The sequence below is a fragment of the Odontomachus brunneus genome, unplaced genomic scaffold (genome assembly GCF_010583005.1).
Source record: "Odontomachus brunneus isolate Ranch 3 - 2012 unplaced genomic scaffold, Obru_v1 Obru_scaffold_013, whole genome shotgun sequence".
NCBI lineage: Eukaryota > Metazoa > Arthropoda > Insecta > Hymenoptera > Formicidae > Odontomachus > Odontomachus brunneus.
This window is the reverse complement of record NW_022639463.1, coordinates 2,075,712-2,092,363: the sequence shown is the minus strand read 5'-3', so window position 1 is coordinate 2,092,363 and position 16,652 is coordinate 2,075,712. Positions and strand designations below refer to the sequence as shown.

Here is a 16,652-nt window from a genome sequence, read left to right as displayed (position 1 = left end):
TTACATGAAAAATATTTGCTTCTTATTATGACGTTACATCATGCGTACATGTTTGTAAGAATAAATATAAATTCTGATTCTGATTTTATCTTGCGCGTTAACTTATGATCTCATAGATTATTTAAACTGTTACAGATTTCAGAAATTGAGATTTTTTACGTAAGTATAACGTCATATAAGCTGATGTTACTTCGTTAATATTTAATACGCGAGAGACCTGTCAATTTTAATATGAATAAATAATGCGTAACAACTAATAAAATTAACAAAAAGAGTGCTTTACACGTAATTATCGAAGTTATTATTCTTGTTAGCTTCTATAATAACGTGTTTAAAGAGATGAGTTTTTGAACTTTAAAAAGTGATCCCTGTAAATGCATACCTCAAACATTGAAGCTGAATGAAAACAGCTACCAGAAGAAATCAATTAATGCGTAACAATGAAATAATGCGTAACAACTAATAAAATTAACAAAAAGAGTGCTTCACACGTAATTATCGAGGGAAGTTATTATTCTTGTTAGCTTCTATAATAACGTGTTTAAAGAGATGAGTTTTTGAACTTTAAAAAGTGATCCCTGTAAATACATACCTCGAACGTTGAAGCTGAATGAAAACAGCTACCAGAAGAAATCAATTCACCCAGTAACGTTGAAATAATTTTACGACGCACGAACAAAACGTTTCTTTCTTGATAAGTGTTAAAATGGACGGCTAACCGTTTGACGTTAGGCTAGTGAGGGACAAGGGAAGGGGTAGGTTTGCGGTTGGGTGGTTTGTTGGTGGAGTTATATACTGCCTCGTAAAACACGATCATTGCTTTATTACGTGCTCCCTGACGTATACCAGCTAATTGTTAGGTGCGAACACATTTGTAGGCGAGTCACTCGTCTATTCTTTCGGTCTCCTATTTTATGAAGCAGGAACAGTAACAGGAACAGGAACCGGTAAATATTGAAAATAAATAAACACTTAAAATTGTAAATGTTGGATTGAAATCACACTCACTGGATATCTTAATACAATGGAATACGTAAAGTTTATCTCCAAATCTTATTTTCTTCTTTCTGTACTTTTATCATCTATTGATATTTTTTAATTAATTAAATAAGAACCAAAAATTCCTCAAGTACATCTGGAACTAATTACAACAATACATAAACAGATTATTACTTCCTGCAACTGAAAATCAGTGGAAAGTAGCACATGATATAAACAAACAAAATTGATATAACATAAATAATATAACAAAATAATAATGATTTAATTTTGTCTATTGTTGAAGCTTCTACCGTCTTCTTTATTTTTTCCATTTCCTCTTCTTTTTGTATAGTGTAAACTATGGAAGATTCGCTACATTGCACAGTGAATAGAGTTTGTTGATTAAATTGGAATTTATAATCTTCTATACACACACTCGTTATATAAGGATTTCCTTACCTTCTCCTTCATCCAATTATTTCCCTTATCGTCACTGAAGGAGCCTCGTAAACATACATAAAAGGAGCCACAATGTACTGAAGCTTGTGATTTGTTAGTCGAAGCACCATCTTTGTAGAGCAGCGAAATTGCGTGGTAACACGCAACGCGAGTTGCCGACGGCGTAGCCAGAAATCTACACAAGAATCAACATTGATACAATATATCAATATTAAGTATAACAAGATAACAAGCAATAACAATGACAGACAGAAATAATAGCTAGCAATAGTATTAAACAATATGTTCATAAGATAACGTGGATGTAGATCAACATTACACAGATCTTGATAATATATACTTTTACACGGATTTTTACACGGATAATATGTATTTTTACATTTTTATTTTTTAAACATAATCTCTCTTTTTATATATATATATATATATATATATATATATGTATGTACACTGTAAAAAATTCCATGTAATTATGAAACCAAGCATTATATTTGTAAATTTACACACGTATCAAAATGTCTTTCGTATATATAAATATATTTTCATGCGATAATTATGTAAATTTACATCTATAAGTTGGTCTCAAAATTACCCATAACAGATGTAATTTTACATAAATTTTTTACAGTGTATGTATATATTATGGAAGATCAATTATCCCGGTAGTATAAAAATTCAATTCAGTAATTATTAGAGATGTCATGTGATTTATTCTTGTTCTTAATTTGTCTTTGTTTTGAACATTATATATTGGAACCTTGGTGCGACAGCGTGACTTTAAACATCAAAACAAGTTATTGAAAGCAAAAGAAATCGATCAATTTACAAACGCCCAGTGTGATATAGTAAATGTTTAGCATAAACTCTGAATGAGTCCAAAGAGGCACTACTGAAAAAAAAACAAGATCAATCTATTAATTCGTTAAAAAACATCAATTAAAAATACTGTCGCATATAAAACAAGATATATGTAGGATGATTAAATACGACAGTCACGAGATAATAAACATCGTGATTTATAACCGTAATATTTGCGATTAAGGGAATTACGCGATAACGCACAATCTTACGAAGCAAGAATCTTTAGAAGATCCCTACATTACGATTTTATATTTTAATTATGCGTGACTCTCTTCCCAAAACTACGTAAGTGGAATTCTACTGATATATTTATACAGCGGTGAGAAGAGGGAAAAGAAGCACGCCGGTGATATGACGTTTGAATGGACATCCACAAAAATAAATACTTTCAGAATCTACCGAAGATCTTGTGTTTTATCGGCTTTACGCTTGCACACTGCCGACTCTCTCCGAGAGAGGTATCTTTATTTCGTTCCTCTACTTCCAAACGTTTCTTCGTGCCTCAGTGAACAAAACGTGCATATTCAAGAACTCAATTGATTGCGAGTCTCTCGAGGAGAGTCTCTCCTTTAATTAGATTTAATTGAGTGTACGAAAATGGCGAGACCTCATTGTCTTTAACCGGCTTAATTTACCGCGCGTCGATTAGCTGTTTGCGAACATAGGAGAACAATATGCAGTCACATCTCTTATGACTATCAATATAGACGCCGGCTCTTTTAATGAGCAGAAGTTCAACAATTCCGTAGAGATATTTCATATATTTTATGCAGCAAGAAGGACGATAACGCGAAGAGAAATCTTTTAAACATTGAATTCTGTTAATCAGAAGTATTCAAAGTTGCTGCACTTAACGTTGGATGCCACGGACAAGTTGCTGGGTCTGCTGGGTGGGCTAAATATTTCAAGATATTCCCGTTATCGCGCCTACCATCTCGACGATTTTACGTGTCGAGGCGCGAGCATCGAGAGACGCACGCAGACTTTGGGTAGAACATCAAATGCGCCGCGCGATGTTTATTCTATCGGGGTATCAGCGTTTTCGCGCACAAAGAAATGGCGGAGGGTCCGCGTGGGTGTACGAGTACCGATACTTACGCGTTATATTTTCCGGTTGTTGCTGCCCACGTTCGGCTGTCTCTCACCCCTCTTCGTGCACTCGCGAGGAGAGCGTATCGCTCTGCCCGAGGATGACTCGTATACACCGCAGCCACGTACGAATTTTCGTATTTGGCTGAGATCACGTTTGGATAAAATGGCAGCACGGATCCCCTGCTGACGTCGATATATCCGCCCTCTGCGCCCGGCGCAGACACACGAACACGCGCTCTATGGAGCAGCTGGGCACACGGATATATACCCCGTCTTACATACAAATACCTGCGGGTATACCTGCCCAATACGCTTTCCTTCATCACCGCGCCGTCACGTATGCGGCAGAGAGATGGTTGAACTGGAGCCGGGACCGAAGTACGAAATAAAAACTTGAGCGGCTGCTGTCTAAATCGGACGAAAACTCGTCGCGAAACAGGAGGATTTTTTTGATTAAAGCCTCACGTAGAAAAATGCGGGTGTTACGTATCGAGTCGCAACAATCTGCATTGATTCAACGTTCCAGTCTTCCCGATTAGTGCTTGACCCTTCGCTGTGTTATACGTCCACACCAATGTACACATCGATGTTGACCTCAATCGTCAATATTATACGTGATGCAGCAATTTGTATTGTTTGAAGTGATAATGGAAGGTATCGATCACAATAACAGAAGGTTCTTCTTGTTATGTGGGTCACTGAAATAAGAATAGCTCACGGGCATGGCGTTGCATGTGTATCCATATAAAGATGGGACACTAAGAACTTGCGCAGGCGGAAACCACACCTTATCGTCGCGGAAGAACAGACAGGAAACTCAATAAGGAAGGTATTTCAACAACATGCCCAACATGCTCAACGCACTATAGATCGATACTCTCCGATGTCGACCTCCGAGATGCCTAGGCGAAATGTGATAACTAAGAATATACGCGAGAATATATATACGAGAGAGAGGATATTACTCGTAGAATCCTATCATATTCCTTTTCTTTCTTCCTCCTTTTATCTTCATTATTTTCGCGCAATGTTTCAGTCGATGTGGCAGATGCTCGCAACAAAGATAAAACGATTCGTCTGGACGTAAACTGAAGTAATATTCGAACTGAAATATGAGTAAAAGCTATTTCATATGTTCTTATGTCGAGAATATCGTCATGCGTCGATTTCGCATTTGAGATATACTTTACACTTTTTGCACAAGCAACTATTCGATTTTATGAGATCAATGAAGGACCGACTAATTGTTACGTATTAATAGAACGAGTGAAGCGAATATATTTTTGGAAAGAATGATGCGTATGTACAGGTTGGCAAACAAACACGTTTTGGTAGAGTGCAACAGATAAAACCTGGCGACGTTTATATATGGCAGCTGTTACGAATGACCTCAAAGAGAAATTCCAGAAGTTGAAGCTTAAAACAGAAGTTTGAAGACATATTTTTCCAGAAAAGAGAACAGTATTTTCACTCAGCGTCTGTATCCGTGCAAAATTGGCTCGTAAACAAGCTCACACGCCAAACTTATGATGTATATATGGCGAAAATGGTCAGAAGTAATATTTTTCGCTTGACCAAGGACTTATTCTTTGGATGCGATGAAGCATCTGGGGAATGAAAAATATTATATTAAATATTTAAATATATGTTTTGTTGTATTTTCATGATCGCATGCGAGAGAATATGTAATCTATAAATGGCGAAGTAAATTTTACATTATTAATAATTATATAGTTAATGGAAACAAATTTATCTTTATATATCTAATATATATAGTAGAATTATTTCTAATCTATTTAGTAGAATTTTGTAAAGAATTGATAAAATGTATTATATATTAATATATATTATACATTATATAGGATTAAAAAGAAAATTATCGGCTAAAAGAATCTTATATTGCATGGGCTTGTCACATTTAAAGAAAAAGTAGAAGAAACTGAAGTCCAAATTTGTTTCGCTATGGCATTTTGCCAGCTGTTGTCGATATAAACTTAAGCGGCAGAGAGTGAAAGACAAGAAACACCAGATCAATAAAAACTACTGTCGAAATATCAAGAGAGATCTATTGTAGCTACTGGATTAGAATTTAGGGAATATTTGTCGAATGTTCGTATTTCTCAAGCACAAAATAAATAAACAAAATCACTGCTATGAAATATTCCGTATTACACAAATACTTTCATATTGCGCGGCATATGGTGAAACGTATATCGCGACCTCGTTGTATACTCACACCCGTATTCCGTGAAATGCGAGGGCAATATAGACGAAGATATCTTAAAAGCCGAAGGTACGTTTCTCCATTTTCGTTTCTCCCCCCTCTGTCCATTTCGCTCTACCTGCTCCTTATTTTTCTCGGTCTCGTTCGACGTGGTCTCTCCGCCGTATTCGGAGACAGGTATTGCTTTCTATTTCCCAAAGGGACATTGGGTCAATTCCATGTCGCAGGACAGAGATCACAGAGCATACAGAAGCAAATGTATGTCGGCCATTTTCGGGGCTGACCGGGAGTCGACGGCGGAGACAGAGGTTGCGGGGGAAAGCAAAGAAAGTAGCTCCGACGTATCCCAATTTCCACAAAGTACAGGATATGAAAGGTCTCCTCGGCAAATATCATCGAGCACGTATTCTTTTACGTCGCAGAAACGGAACTGTCTGAGCCGTTAATTAAATTTTTTTATTATTCCATAAAAGTTCCTTGCTCGGAACGGACAAATTCATTTCGGCGAGTTTCTCAATGCACTTAGTCCCTGGTAATTTTTGCAATTTCTGAAATTGTGCAAATTGAAGAAACCGATCTGAGGAACGAAGGAAACTCGAGGAAGATAAAGCAATCCTCTGTAGATCCCAATTCCGCAAAGTATAGAGGATTTTTGTCCGTACATCAGTGATCTAATACATTTTTGCAAGGCAGCCTCCGTCCCATCGCGCTCGTTACGACTATCTTCGAAGAACTCTACTTTGTTCCCCACGGACTCTGACATTTTGGTAAGCAACCGTGGAGACTGCTCGTACTTTTATTACGCGAAGTCGAGAAGTACTTCGAAGCGGACAACGATCCTCGTGATTATACGCCTGTGTGTATGAGTATGTGTGTATGTGGGAGAGAAAGAGAAAGAATTTCTTTATTTAGGACGAAGTAAAGAGATGTTAGTACGCTGTGCTTGACATGATCAGGACAAAAAATACAGCTTCAATACTACCTGAACCCACTACTGACAAATCGCAGTCAATTAATCTACAAATTGAAAGAGCCAAGTTAATCGTGCTATCATTTCCTTATCTCGGGGTTAGCGGGTCATTGCGATCGTAAAAGCGACATGTACTTGTTCTTAACGGGGGCACGACGTAGTCGAATGTATATATACGAGCATTGACGAATTATGGCACCAAATCACCGTGCAAAACGTCGGTAAGGCTGGCCAATGTTGAAGTGGAGAGAGTGTGCAGTCGAACGAATTTAATTAAATTGTGTTTTCGATACGATAAGAAATTACTTTCCGCTTTATATAGAGGTGCTGAGGCCGCTGGATTTCGATTGGTGGAGTCTCGCATTATCAAACTACCAATACGTGTACGCTAGTGTTATCGCCTAGCCGGCCATATTGGATATTGGACAGTTTCGATCCGCCTATGCATATTATATATTCGCCAAATTTTCACACGAAATATATCGGCCTATCGTAAAGAAAATTCTCCATCTGAAAGGAATATTAAGTTATACAGTAGCTTATAATGGCCGATATCGATGCTAAAACGAATTAGTCTTAAAGGACGTAGGTTGACCAATTATTTACTTAATAGAGATATTTCGCCACAGATTTTTCGTCAGCCAACTATATCAGAACTTCTCATTCTTCGAGGCACAATTAATTGAAGGTTGCGGTCCGTGAATGAGAAAATCTGTCCTCATCGCCACCTGATAAGGCGATATAATAGCCTATAACTATCGTATCTGGCTGCAATAAAGTTTACATTCGGAATACTATGCCGTCACATATAAGAACTGCCGTCCCGACACGATCCGGCGCAGTGAGGGTTTTAGACGACGACGACGATAGGCATCGATATCGGATCAGAGCCCCATCCAAGTTTTTCTAATTTAATGACTTCATCCTCCGTCTGACTCCAGCGAACTCATTCGACTTATTCGTGGGCGAAGAGATCGGAGTCAGCGACTTTTGGCATACCCTCTCGTCGTCTCTGGTAAGATTTTTAAACGTTGCATTTTCTCTCTTGAGAGCCACTCCTTCGTTATTTGTCTCCCTTGCGTTTCTGACGTTTGCCGAAAGTTTCGAAATAAAAGGAAACTCGAGAGACGGGCAGCAACTCTTGCGAAGAGAAATTTTGTCCCTTCGCTTGCTGGGGAAAGGGTTTATCGAATACCTAACGGTATCAAGTTAGGTGGAATAGAAAACACTTTTGTGAACGGACAGTATTTTTTGTGCGGATCAAAAGATGTAGCGACAAGTTTTCACTCTATTTTTTCTCATTGCATTCGTCTCGGTTGTATCATCTATTCTCCTTCTAAAGAACGAGTTACATTGTATTTTTTTGTCTAATTTTTTTTGGTTACTCGGAAACTACTGTACTTTCAGTTGTTGTGGTAAGAATTTCAATTTATGTTACTTCACGGGCCAGCTACTTTTTCGTCAACTCAAGAGCAGATATTCGTCTGCGTTTCCTTGGACCGTAAATTTTTTTCTAATTTTCTCTTAAATCACGCCTCTATGCGTAAAATATCTCATTATGATTTTGTACTTCTTCAGAAGTTGATACTTAGATTTACTGTATTGATCTATTCTGATGAAAGAACACTGTCCATATGTCTAATAATACTTTCATTACACTCTTCTTTCACTCAAAAAGAGCGTAACGAGAGTATTATTAGACATATGGAGAGTGCCTTATTTGCCAGGAACTCTTTCGCTTTCGCCGGGGCTTATCTGATTTTAGATGTTTCATTTTAATCTCGTGTATAGAAAAAATGCTGAATAATTATTTTTTCACTAATTCTACCAACCTCTCTACAAATTATCTATTAATATAACCTAATATCGATAGTTTATATTTGTTCCCGCGTATGCTACTCGTTTCTCACGAAAAATTTGGGCTCCATGTTCTCATATCTCGCTACAATAACTTTCGTAACAGCGAAAGGGGTATATACGCGCACACATACATACACAACATCATATCTTTGAGTCTATAATATTTGATCCTAGCCGGAGTACTCTTGGAAAATAGCCCGACCTTTGCAGAAAACAGGGTTCCAACATTTCCAACGGTTCTATTTATAGTATACCGAGATACATCTCATACTTTCTATGTCTGCGCATTTCCCATCATCCAGACTGTAAGTTTCACCTTTAAATCCGCCTCAGTTGCATTATGAAGTAAGACACGATTCGAAAACCGATCGCAACGAATAGCAGAATAAGCGCTGCACTTTGCGGCGGGAGGAAAAAACGTACCACGGGGATCGATCGACTCGGCAGGTCCTCTCGTTCAGGGGGAGGAGACGGGAGGGTTGTGTGTACGTGTGTCGCATAGAATACGGTTGAAAATTCCGCGCGGCGGCCGAGCAGAGCCGAATTGATAAACTTTGCATGCGCAATATTGCGTGAGATTGCCGCGCGTCCTCCATCCGCGCCGCTTGATTACGTCAATTTACTTTCATGCAGTTGTTGCATAGCCCGCCGTTGTCCGCGCGACGCAGAATATTATTCTGCGCTACGGGTGTAGCACCACCCATATATACACGCTGTGTGTGCAATGTCGGTCGACTGAAAATTCGACGGGCGGCGTGCATGCGCATCTCGCCGCGCGAGTCGCCCCACTCGATAAAGTGCGCGCGCATTGCGCGCGTGTGTTACTCGTTCCCGACAACGATCGTTCCTCTCGCACGCCTGGAATTCGGCCGGACAGAATGCGCGAAATGCACCGGCGAGAGAGAGAGAGAGAGAGAGAGAGAGAGACTGGCGAACGAGTGCGACCGCAGTCGTTACTTTCATGACGTATGAAAAACATTCCGAAGAATTACGCGGGCTGCTCGCGAAGGGAGAATGAATGATGAAAGTTCAACGCGTTCCTCCGCCGCTTATTACGTCGACCAATTTATCCCTTTATGGTGTCTGTCGGACTGCTGTTCTTTTTCTTTTCTTTTCGTACTGTTCGCTAAGACGCGGAGATAACGGGAAATGGTAGAGAAGGACTCGGACAAGAAAGCAGGACGTGATCTATGTAGCGAAAGAAAGTAGCGAGAAAAAAGGACAAATGAATCTTGACACGCGCATGTCTCATCCGCCGACGCGCTTTTACGTCGCGAAAACACGATCCAAGGTATATTACATAAGATCGATTTTTTACGCCGTTTTCTTCGTTGAACGCGTTTTCCCGCCCCGCCTGCTTTTCGTTTCTCGCCCTCTTCAGTGTCTATCAACCGGCGCCAGTTTGTTCGCGCGTTATTCCAGTGAATTTAACTTCGTTCGGTCGATTTCATCATCTCCTTCATTTTTAACGAGATCTTTTGTATGCTCTCTCTCAAATTCTCCTTTAAATCCTCTTTTAAATTTGACACATTGCTAAAAAGAAATATACAGTAATGTGAATCCTTTTTTTTTTAAATATTTTTATGCAAATACGCGCTGGCTTGTTAGATACAGCTCCGTAAAAAAAAATCCCCCGTGTAAAAGACGTTAATGAAATTTCTGTAGCAACAATTTTTCATTTTACGATAAAGATCACGGCACCCACATGCTGGTGTTGCGTGCGCGTATCCGTTTTACCTCCAGTGTTCCCTTCTTCCTCGTACATATGAGCTTACGTCTACGCGAATGAACTTACAACCCACTTAGCTTTTTGCAGTTTGATATTTTATATATCTTCATAATCGTAGATCATGCGTCCCTTAAATAGTTATCGGCCGGCATTACCCATACAATAAAATCATGATGCAAGTCTTAAACTGACGCGATAAAATATCACAGGATGTCTTAATGTTTGTGTAATATATTGCGCAAGGAATTTATATTGCAGATATTAATGTATGACATGTTCAGAAGCGATTAAATCGTGACTAAGAATATCCAGATATTAGGCAAACAAAATGGATTTCTTAAACTGTCCCATTGTTTCGAATTTATAAGGAACGTTATCGAGCTGAAATTCAATATCAAAACTGAGAAAGATACTTGAAAATTTTATTGGTGGAAAAATAATTAGCAATAAAAATTATTAGCAAAAATAAACTTTATATTTCAAAGAAACAGATTTTACATGTCCTACAAATAAACTTTCAAATATTTTTTCTCAGTATGTTGTTTTATATTACAAAGAGATTAGCAGAGAGTGTAGCATATACTGCATTCGTATAATCGACCTAGTCGAGATTTGCGCTTCTAAATTAGGTACGAAGTATATTCCAGATATTTTGTTGCCAAAGTACTCGCAGATCCTTTTCGAGTTGAATAATGTTATTGACGCTCCTTAAATCACGAGTGAGAACGGTGCGCACCGTAATGCAATGTTCACAGTTGTTAAACGTACGTGTTTGAAATGCAACCAGGATGACAGAAGATACGAATGTTTTCTGAGTGTAGCGTCACATAAGAAGACGCAGAAGAGAAATCCCGAGACCGGTCGCGATAATAAGCAGGAGTAGCACGGAGGACATTGTGGTGCCTGTTGCAGCCAACCATGGCCGTCCAGATACTTTTTTCTCTACTTTTTGTCGACTGAGTCTCTCATTCCTGATTTCCCTTCCACCTACTCCCTCTCTCCTTCTCCGACGTCTACTTTGTTTCCTTAGCGCGATAGTTGCCCGCAGACAGAGAGCAGGCAAAGTGGGTAGGTGTGGATGAGAATCGATTGGGTTGGCTTGATGGGTCTAGCATCTCGGCTAGGATAGTACATGGCCGAAAGTACAAGACCAACGAGCATTGTAGTTCGATACATATAAACACCGAAAAACATTTCCTACGTATCTCTACGTGTGTCTTGAAAATCATATATCTGTTACTGGCATATCTGATACTTTTTTGGAACGTACAATTTCGAGGATATATTGTTAGTTTTTAATGAGGTTCAAATGATAAAAGATAGCATGACATAGTGAAAAGAATTATTCGTTTATTTCATCTACGGAGAAAACGAAGTTGCACAGTTTAGAAAAAGGTGTGATAAAATGTATAGAATCTTATATTAAAGTCTTGTTTTATAGATCCTTGCAAATTTAATGTCCTTCTCAGTAAATAATACATACAACGGATCCCGCATTCCGAGTATTTTTCTTACAAACACACCCCGTATGTCTTGTTTTGTTGAATACATGAAAAACCGAAACTCCTCGTAAAGTCGCCACGAAGTACATCTAGTCTGTCTCGCGTTGCTGCGCATGTATCCGAAAGTAAAACAGACACTTGCGGATGAATGTGTGCGACACTCTTGCCCGCAGCAAGAGTTTATACAGTCTACAGAGTTACGTAAAGCATCAGTAAAGTTAGGAAGACTCTCTTATTCAGAATACTTATTTAAGATAATTCTAAAGGATAGAGAAGATTGGGGCTAGATACATCATATTTCAGAATTTCGAAGTTACAACTTCTTAGACAACTAATTGTTGTGACGAAATACACAAAATGTGATAGAGGCAGCCTTCTTCTATGTGTTAATGTCCACCACGACTGTTAAGCCTGATCTATAATATGCTCTTTGCATTCTGTTTCTTGTCTTCTATCTTTTCTGGCTTAAAGCTTAAGGTTTGAGTCAGAAAAAGATAAAGAGAAAGAAGCAGGAAGCAAAGAGCATATTGTAGATCAGGCTTTAACCATTTTATTTTGTTTTGTAATAATACAAATATGCAGCAACGCCATTCTGATACCATCTTGGTATCAGAATGGTAAGACAGAAAATATAATGTAAGAGTTCCATGTATTTAGAGTCCGTGCTCTCTTAAAGTGAATCAGTGAATAGTCATTGATATCAGTTATGAGTATAGCACTGAGCACTTCCAGTTATAACTGCAATCAGTGTATATTCACTGTTTTCAGTGATGTTTGACTGATTCATTCTAAGAGAGTGGCGGTTCCGTGGTCCACTCGATTTTACGGCTACTATTGCCACTACTACTGCCATTAATACTGTCACTCTTCTTAATATTACATATTTAAGGAGCTTAGAGTATAATGTTTCATAAGTAATCAGTCTTGATATACACTAGTGCTGGTATATCCGCTTTTTTTTTCATGGTTGCATCTTGCATTTTAGTATTCACGTATTCACGCATATTCTCCACAAATGTGGAAGTTGTCCACTTAGATACAGTCATACTATAACATGGCGGTACTCGCCCTTTCGTGCCGCGTCTCTTCGGGAAAACTCCTTAAGCTGTAAAGCGGCGTGTGCACTTTCGTAGAGGTATAAAGCGAAACGTGTCGGTAAAAGAATTGCCGGTATGTGTTACTACGTCGGTACGCTCGCGGAGCTAAATATGTCGGGTGGTATATCAAAGTGGTGTGTATTTCTTGAAAAGCCTAGCTTCCGTCGGAATATGCCGGAAAGTAAAGAGTTACTAGTGGTTTTTGATCCTACTTGTAACAGAGTTATCGTGAAACATCAACGTTTTTCTAAGCAATTCGCAGCGTCAACGTATCCTGCATATTCTCTCTCTTCCTACTTCTCCCTCCTCTATCTCTTCTTTTTTTCTATTCCAGAAGTTAGGATTTTTAGTTGAATATTGATACAAAGAAATCATATGAGTAAATATAAATAGATAAATATGTACTATCATGACACATAGATACATGTGCAGAGTTCTACATTAGATAATTTAAAGATATAGATATACGTATAAGAGAACACCGAGACTTGAGAATGCACGAATATGGTGAAGTAATAATCGAATTATCGGAATTGGAACTCGTAAATTTGTAGGATAGCTCCCATATTCGTTGCATGCGAGTCGCCGACGGTAGACAATGCATTTGTTCGTTCGAATCGTAAATTATCGGTGCTCGGCAATAACGCGAATGCAATCATACGATCGTGCTCTTGATCCAATTGTTTTTATAGGTCAGCTGTTATCAGCGCCGTAACGATAATTGAATAGCAACGCCAGTAAACCTTAACTTGAATGTTACAACGGTCGACGTGAAACAGTTCTTTACATATTTCTTACAATTCTTACATTTTTCATATTTCCAAAGTGAGATATGTAATTTTATAACAAATAGAATAATATCACTTATTTTAAATAATTGGGTAAGCGTTAAATGGTACGATGAACAACGCATTTTTTCTAATACCAATATTGCTGTTAATTTGTGATTAACTTATGATGATTAATAGTTATGCAATGCAAATTATTTCACAAAATATGACATTGCAATACGTAAAAGTTGCATGCAGAAGTAAAATTCAGCTCGTGAACGGTTAGAAACACACTGAAGGCAACTTTGTCCACTTTCAAGCGTTATATTGTAATACTGTTTTCGACCACGGTAGCATCCCGCCTTGATCGTGGCTTAAGAATGTTGGTCGATTACAATGCAACGTGACTGGGATCCAGGTAATCGAACGAAAAACATGATTCGCGGGAACTGTGGAGGTTGCTGATCACGATCACGATCACTTTGTATCTGAGTGGGGCAGTGACACTAGGCGGGAAGAATTTTCGTGTCTTTAGTGAAACAAGGAAAGTTGAGGCGGGCCTAACATTTAGATTTGTGTAAAGTTTGATCACGAGATCTTCTAGTTAGACAAATCTAGTCAGTAGGAGTCCATGACTGTGATTACTTAATGATAATTATTATTTGTTATATTGTAATAAAGTGAATTACAGTTAGTGATTTTGAAAAATTGTGCGAGTTTAACGTAAGTTTGTCTTACTCTTTATTTTATATAATGTAAAAATATATGTATATAAAGTACATATTAATGACATGTATATATTTAAATATATACGATATCTAAAATAACGTGAGAACATATATGCTTGAATTAGAATTTTCCTGATATTAATAATAAATTTATAACATCTAGTATTTTGGGATTTTATTCTATAATATTTTAGGATTTGATTCTATAATTGTCACATATTCAATTCATAAATAGATTGCATTTGAGAAAAGTATTTCATGTAGTTATTGTAATTTTGAATATCTTTAAGATATATTTGTAATAATAATTAAAGGAATGCTCAATTGAATTCTAACATAATGTCGCAATCAAAAATAAAAGATACCGATGGAATTGTAATTTAAATATTTATATTTCATAATTTTATGAAATTCCTCTCTCTTTTTCGTACATAAAAAATATTAAATGTAAATATTATTTGATTGTTACAGATTTGCGAAATAACAGCAATTTGATGGCTTAGCATCTTATGGGTAAGTTGAAACATATTTTTCTATATAGTCGATTATAATAGAAGCATATAAGTCAATTATTTTTTCAATAAACGAAGTGATGTCAATAAATCAAGAATTAATATTTAATTATAGTTACATTCTAGTTATTGATTCTTTAATACATTAAAGTTATTCTTTTTATTTAGACGCTATACGTTATCATGTGCGTTTTTATTTTTATAAGAAATAATTTTGCAAGTTATAATTTTTATAAGAAATTGATCACTATTATATATTTTGTCTACGGCTCTTTTACCTTACTGTAACGAAGAAGCTGAAGTGACATAGGAATACTGAGTGTTCACATATAGCTTGGGGAAATCTCGTTTTTAGCAACGCGTTGTGTTAGAATTCCCGACGCAATCTGACGGTTTGTGCCGATTCGATGTTGGGCCGGATAAACATAAAACATGGCACGGTGAAATATAAAGGAACACATAACAAAGATATGTTGTAGCAATACTAAGAAGCTGAGAAACCAACTCCATGGGTCCATGTCGCTATGTTCAGTATATGTAACAAGATTTTTTATTATCATTTTCTTCTCAATTGTTGTTTGACATTGCAATATTTTTTATATGGAGATCTACTATTGTTTAAAACAATCTTAATCTTATTATATTTATTATATTGAATCTTTTTTTTTAATTTTGATATATAATTATATATAAACACGACAATTCTCTCTCTTTTTCTCTCTCTTTCTCAGAATTATATTATGCAGGAATATTATTAATGCTATCTGATGATTTGTAACAATTATAGTTTACGTTCCGTTATTCTCACTAAAGCCTTACTTGAGCTGAATCGAATTCTGAAAAAACTCGAGATGTTAGAACCATTTTGTTTCATTTAACAAGTTGAGAAACAATAATATACTTCAGAAATTTTTTGCTTAAGCAATCTAAAAGTAGCAATAATAATTTCATTTTAATGTTTCTTATCAAGAATATCTGCTAGGTATTAACATAGTTTATTGGATGTATATGAAATTTATATGAAAAAAACTTAGAATGAAAATATTCTAAATTATTTTAAGTTAACTCTGATAATTTAGAACAAATGTAAACAGAAGTATTGATCGTCGGTTGTACTTTTCGTTTAAGTACTAAAACCAAGGCTTTATAATTATGTAGTATTCGATATCTTTTTCGATCATATATCTGTCATTCATCCTCTAGTATAATTATAGTGATTAATAAGTTCCGTATGTTATGAAGATGCATGAATTAAAGTATCTTTTCAGATAGAGAATTTAAAAGAAATAAAAAAAAAATTAATGGTATGTCACCAATTTTCAGATACAAAAAGGATTCTTCAGAGTTTAGTTCAGCGAAAAGAATTATTTTTGCATCTAAAAATGCACTTAGAATTGGTGATATCCCAGATAGCACAGAGAATTCTAAAAGAATTCAGTCGTATGTCACCAATTCTGAGTTCATTTTTAGATACAAAAAGAATTCTTTTCACTGAACTGAACTCTTTGAAGAATTTTTTTTACATCTGAAAATGAACTCAAAGTTGGTGACATACGACTGCTTTCTTTTTTAATTCTTTTTTAATTCTTTGTGCTATTTGGGATACGACTGAATTCTTGTTGAATTCTCTGTACTATCTGTGTTCTTTCCATAAAAACTACAACGTTATCGGGAACTTTAAATTAAAGTGTCTGGCTCTCACACTATACAAAATGGCATGGTAATTGTACCACATTATTTTGGTATGATCAAAATTGCACGAGCAACGCTTCCTCTGGTTAAAGCAGTCTCGTTAGGTTAGGTTGGATTTCCTGATGAAACGTTGGCATGCCATACATGTCGGTACAGTGGGGTTCCGCATTGATCG

At 36.9% G+C, this 16,652-nt stretch overlaps 1 protein-coding gene across 4 annotated transcripts; it reads right to left on the bottom strand.

Annotated features, from left to right (window-relative positions):
- Window positions 1–808: 808 nt before the first annotated feature.
- LOC116840941 lies at window positions 809–4,276 on the bottom strand. Of its 4 annotated transcripts, none has more exons than XR_004377449.1 (4): window positions 3,400–4,276; window positions 1,441–1,615; window positions 1,009–1,353; window positions 809–907 (listed from the first exon to the last, which is right to left on the bottom strand). XR_004377449.1 is itself a non-coding variant. In XM_032808320.1 (3 exons), the coding sequence occupies exons 1-3, from the start codon at window positions 3,714–3,716 to the stop codon at window positions 1,264–1,266; spliced, it is 582 nt and encodes a 193-aa protein (XP_032664211.1). In that variant the 5' UTR covers window positions 3,717–4,276; the 3' UTR covers window positions 907–1,263. The 4 variants fall into 4 exon arrangements, 2 of the variants coding, with proteins under 2 accessions (XP_032664211.1, XP_032664212.1); XR_004377450.1 differs by having other exon boundaries at window positions 1,009–1,141; XM_032808320.1 differs by having other exon boundaries at window positions 907–1,353.
- Window positions 4,277–16,652: the final 12,376 nt, after the last annotated feature.

What these genes read in the sequence shown, in the direction of transcription:
- LOC116840941 (XM_032808320.1), bottom strand. Translation starts at nt 3,716, where the DNA reads ATGAAGGAAAGCGTATTGGGCAGGTATACCCGCAGGTATTTGTATGTA. An exon ending in ACAACCGGAAAATATAACGC is followed by an intron (nt 1,616 to 3,399) that starts GTAAGTATCGGT and finishes ATTCTTGTGTAG; the next exon opens with ATTTCTGGCTACGCCGTCGG. An exon ending in ATAATTGGATGAAGGAGAAG is followed by an intron (nt 1,354 to 1,440) that starts GTAAGGAAATCC and finishes TGTGCAATGTAG; the next exon opens with CGAATCTTCCATAGTTTACA.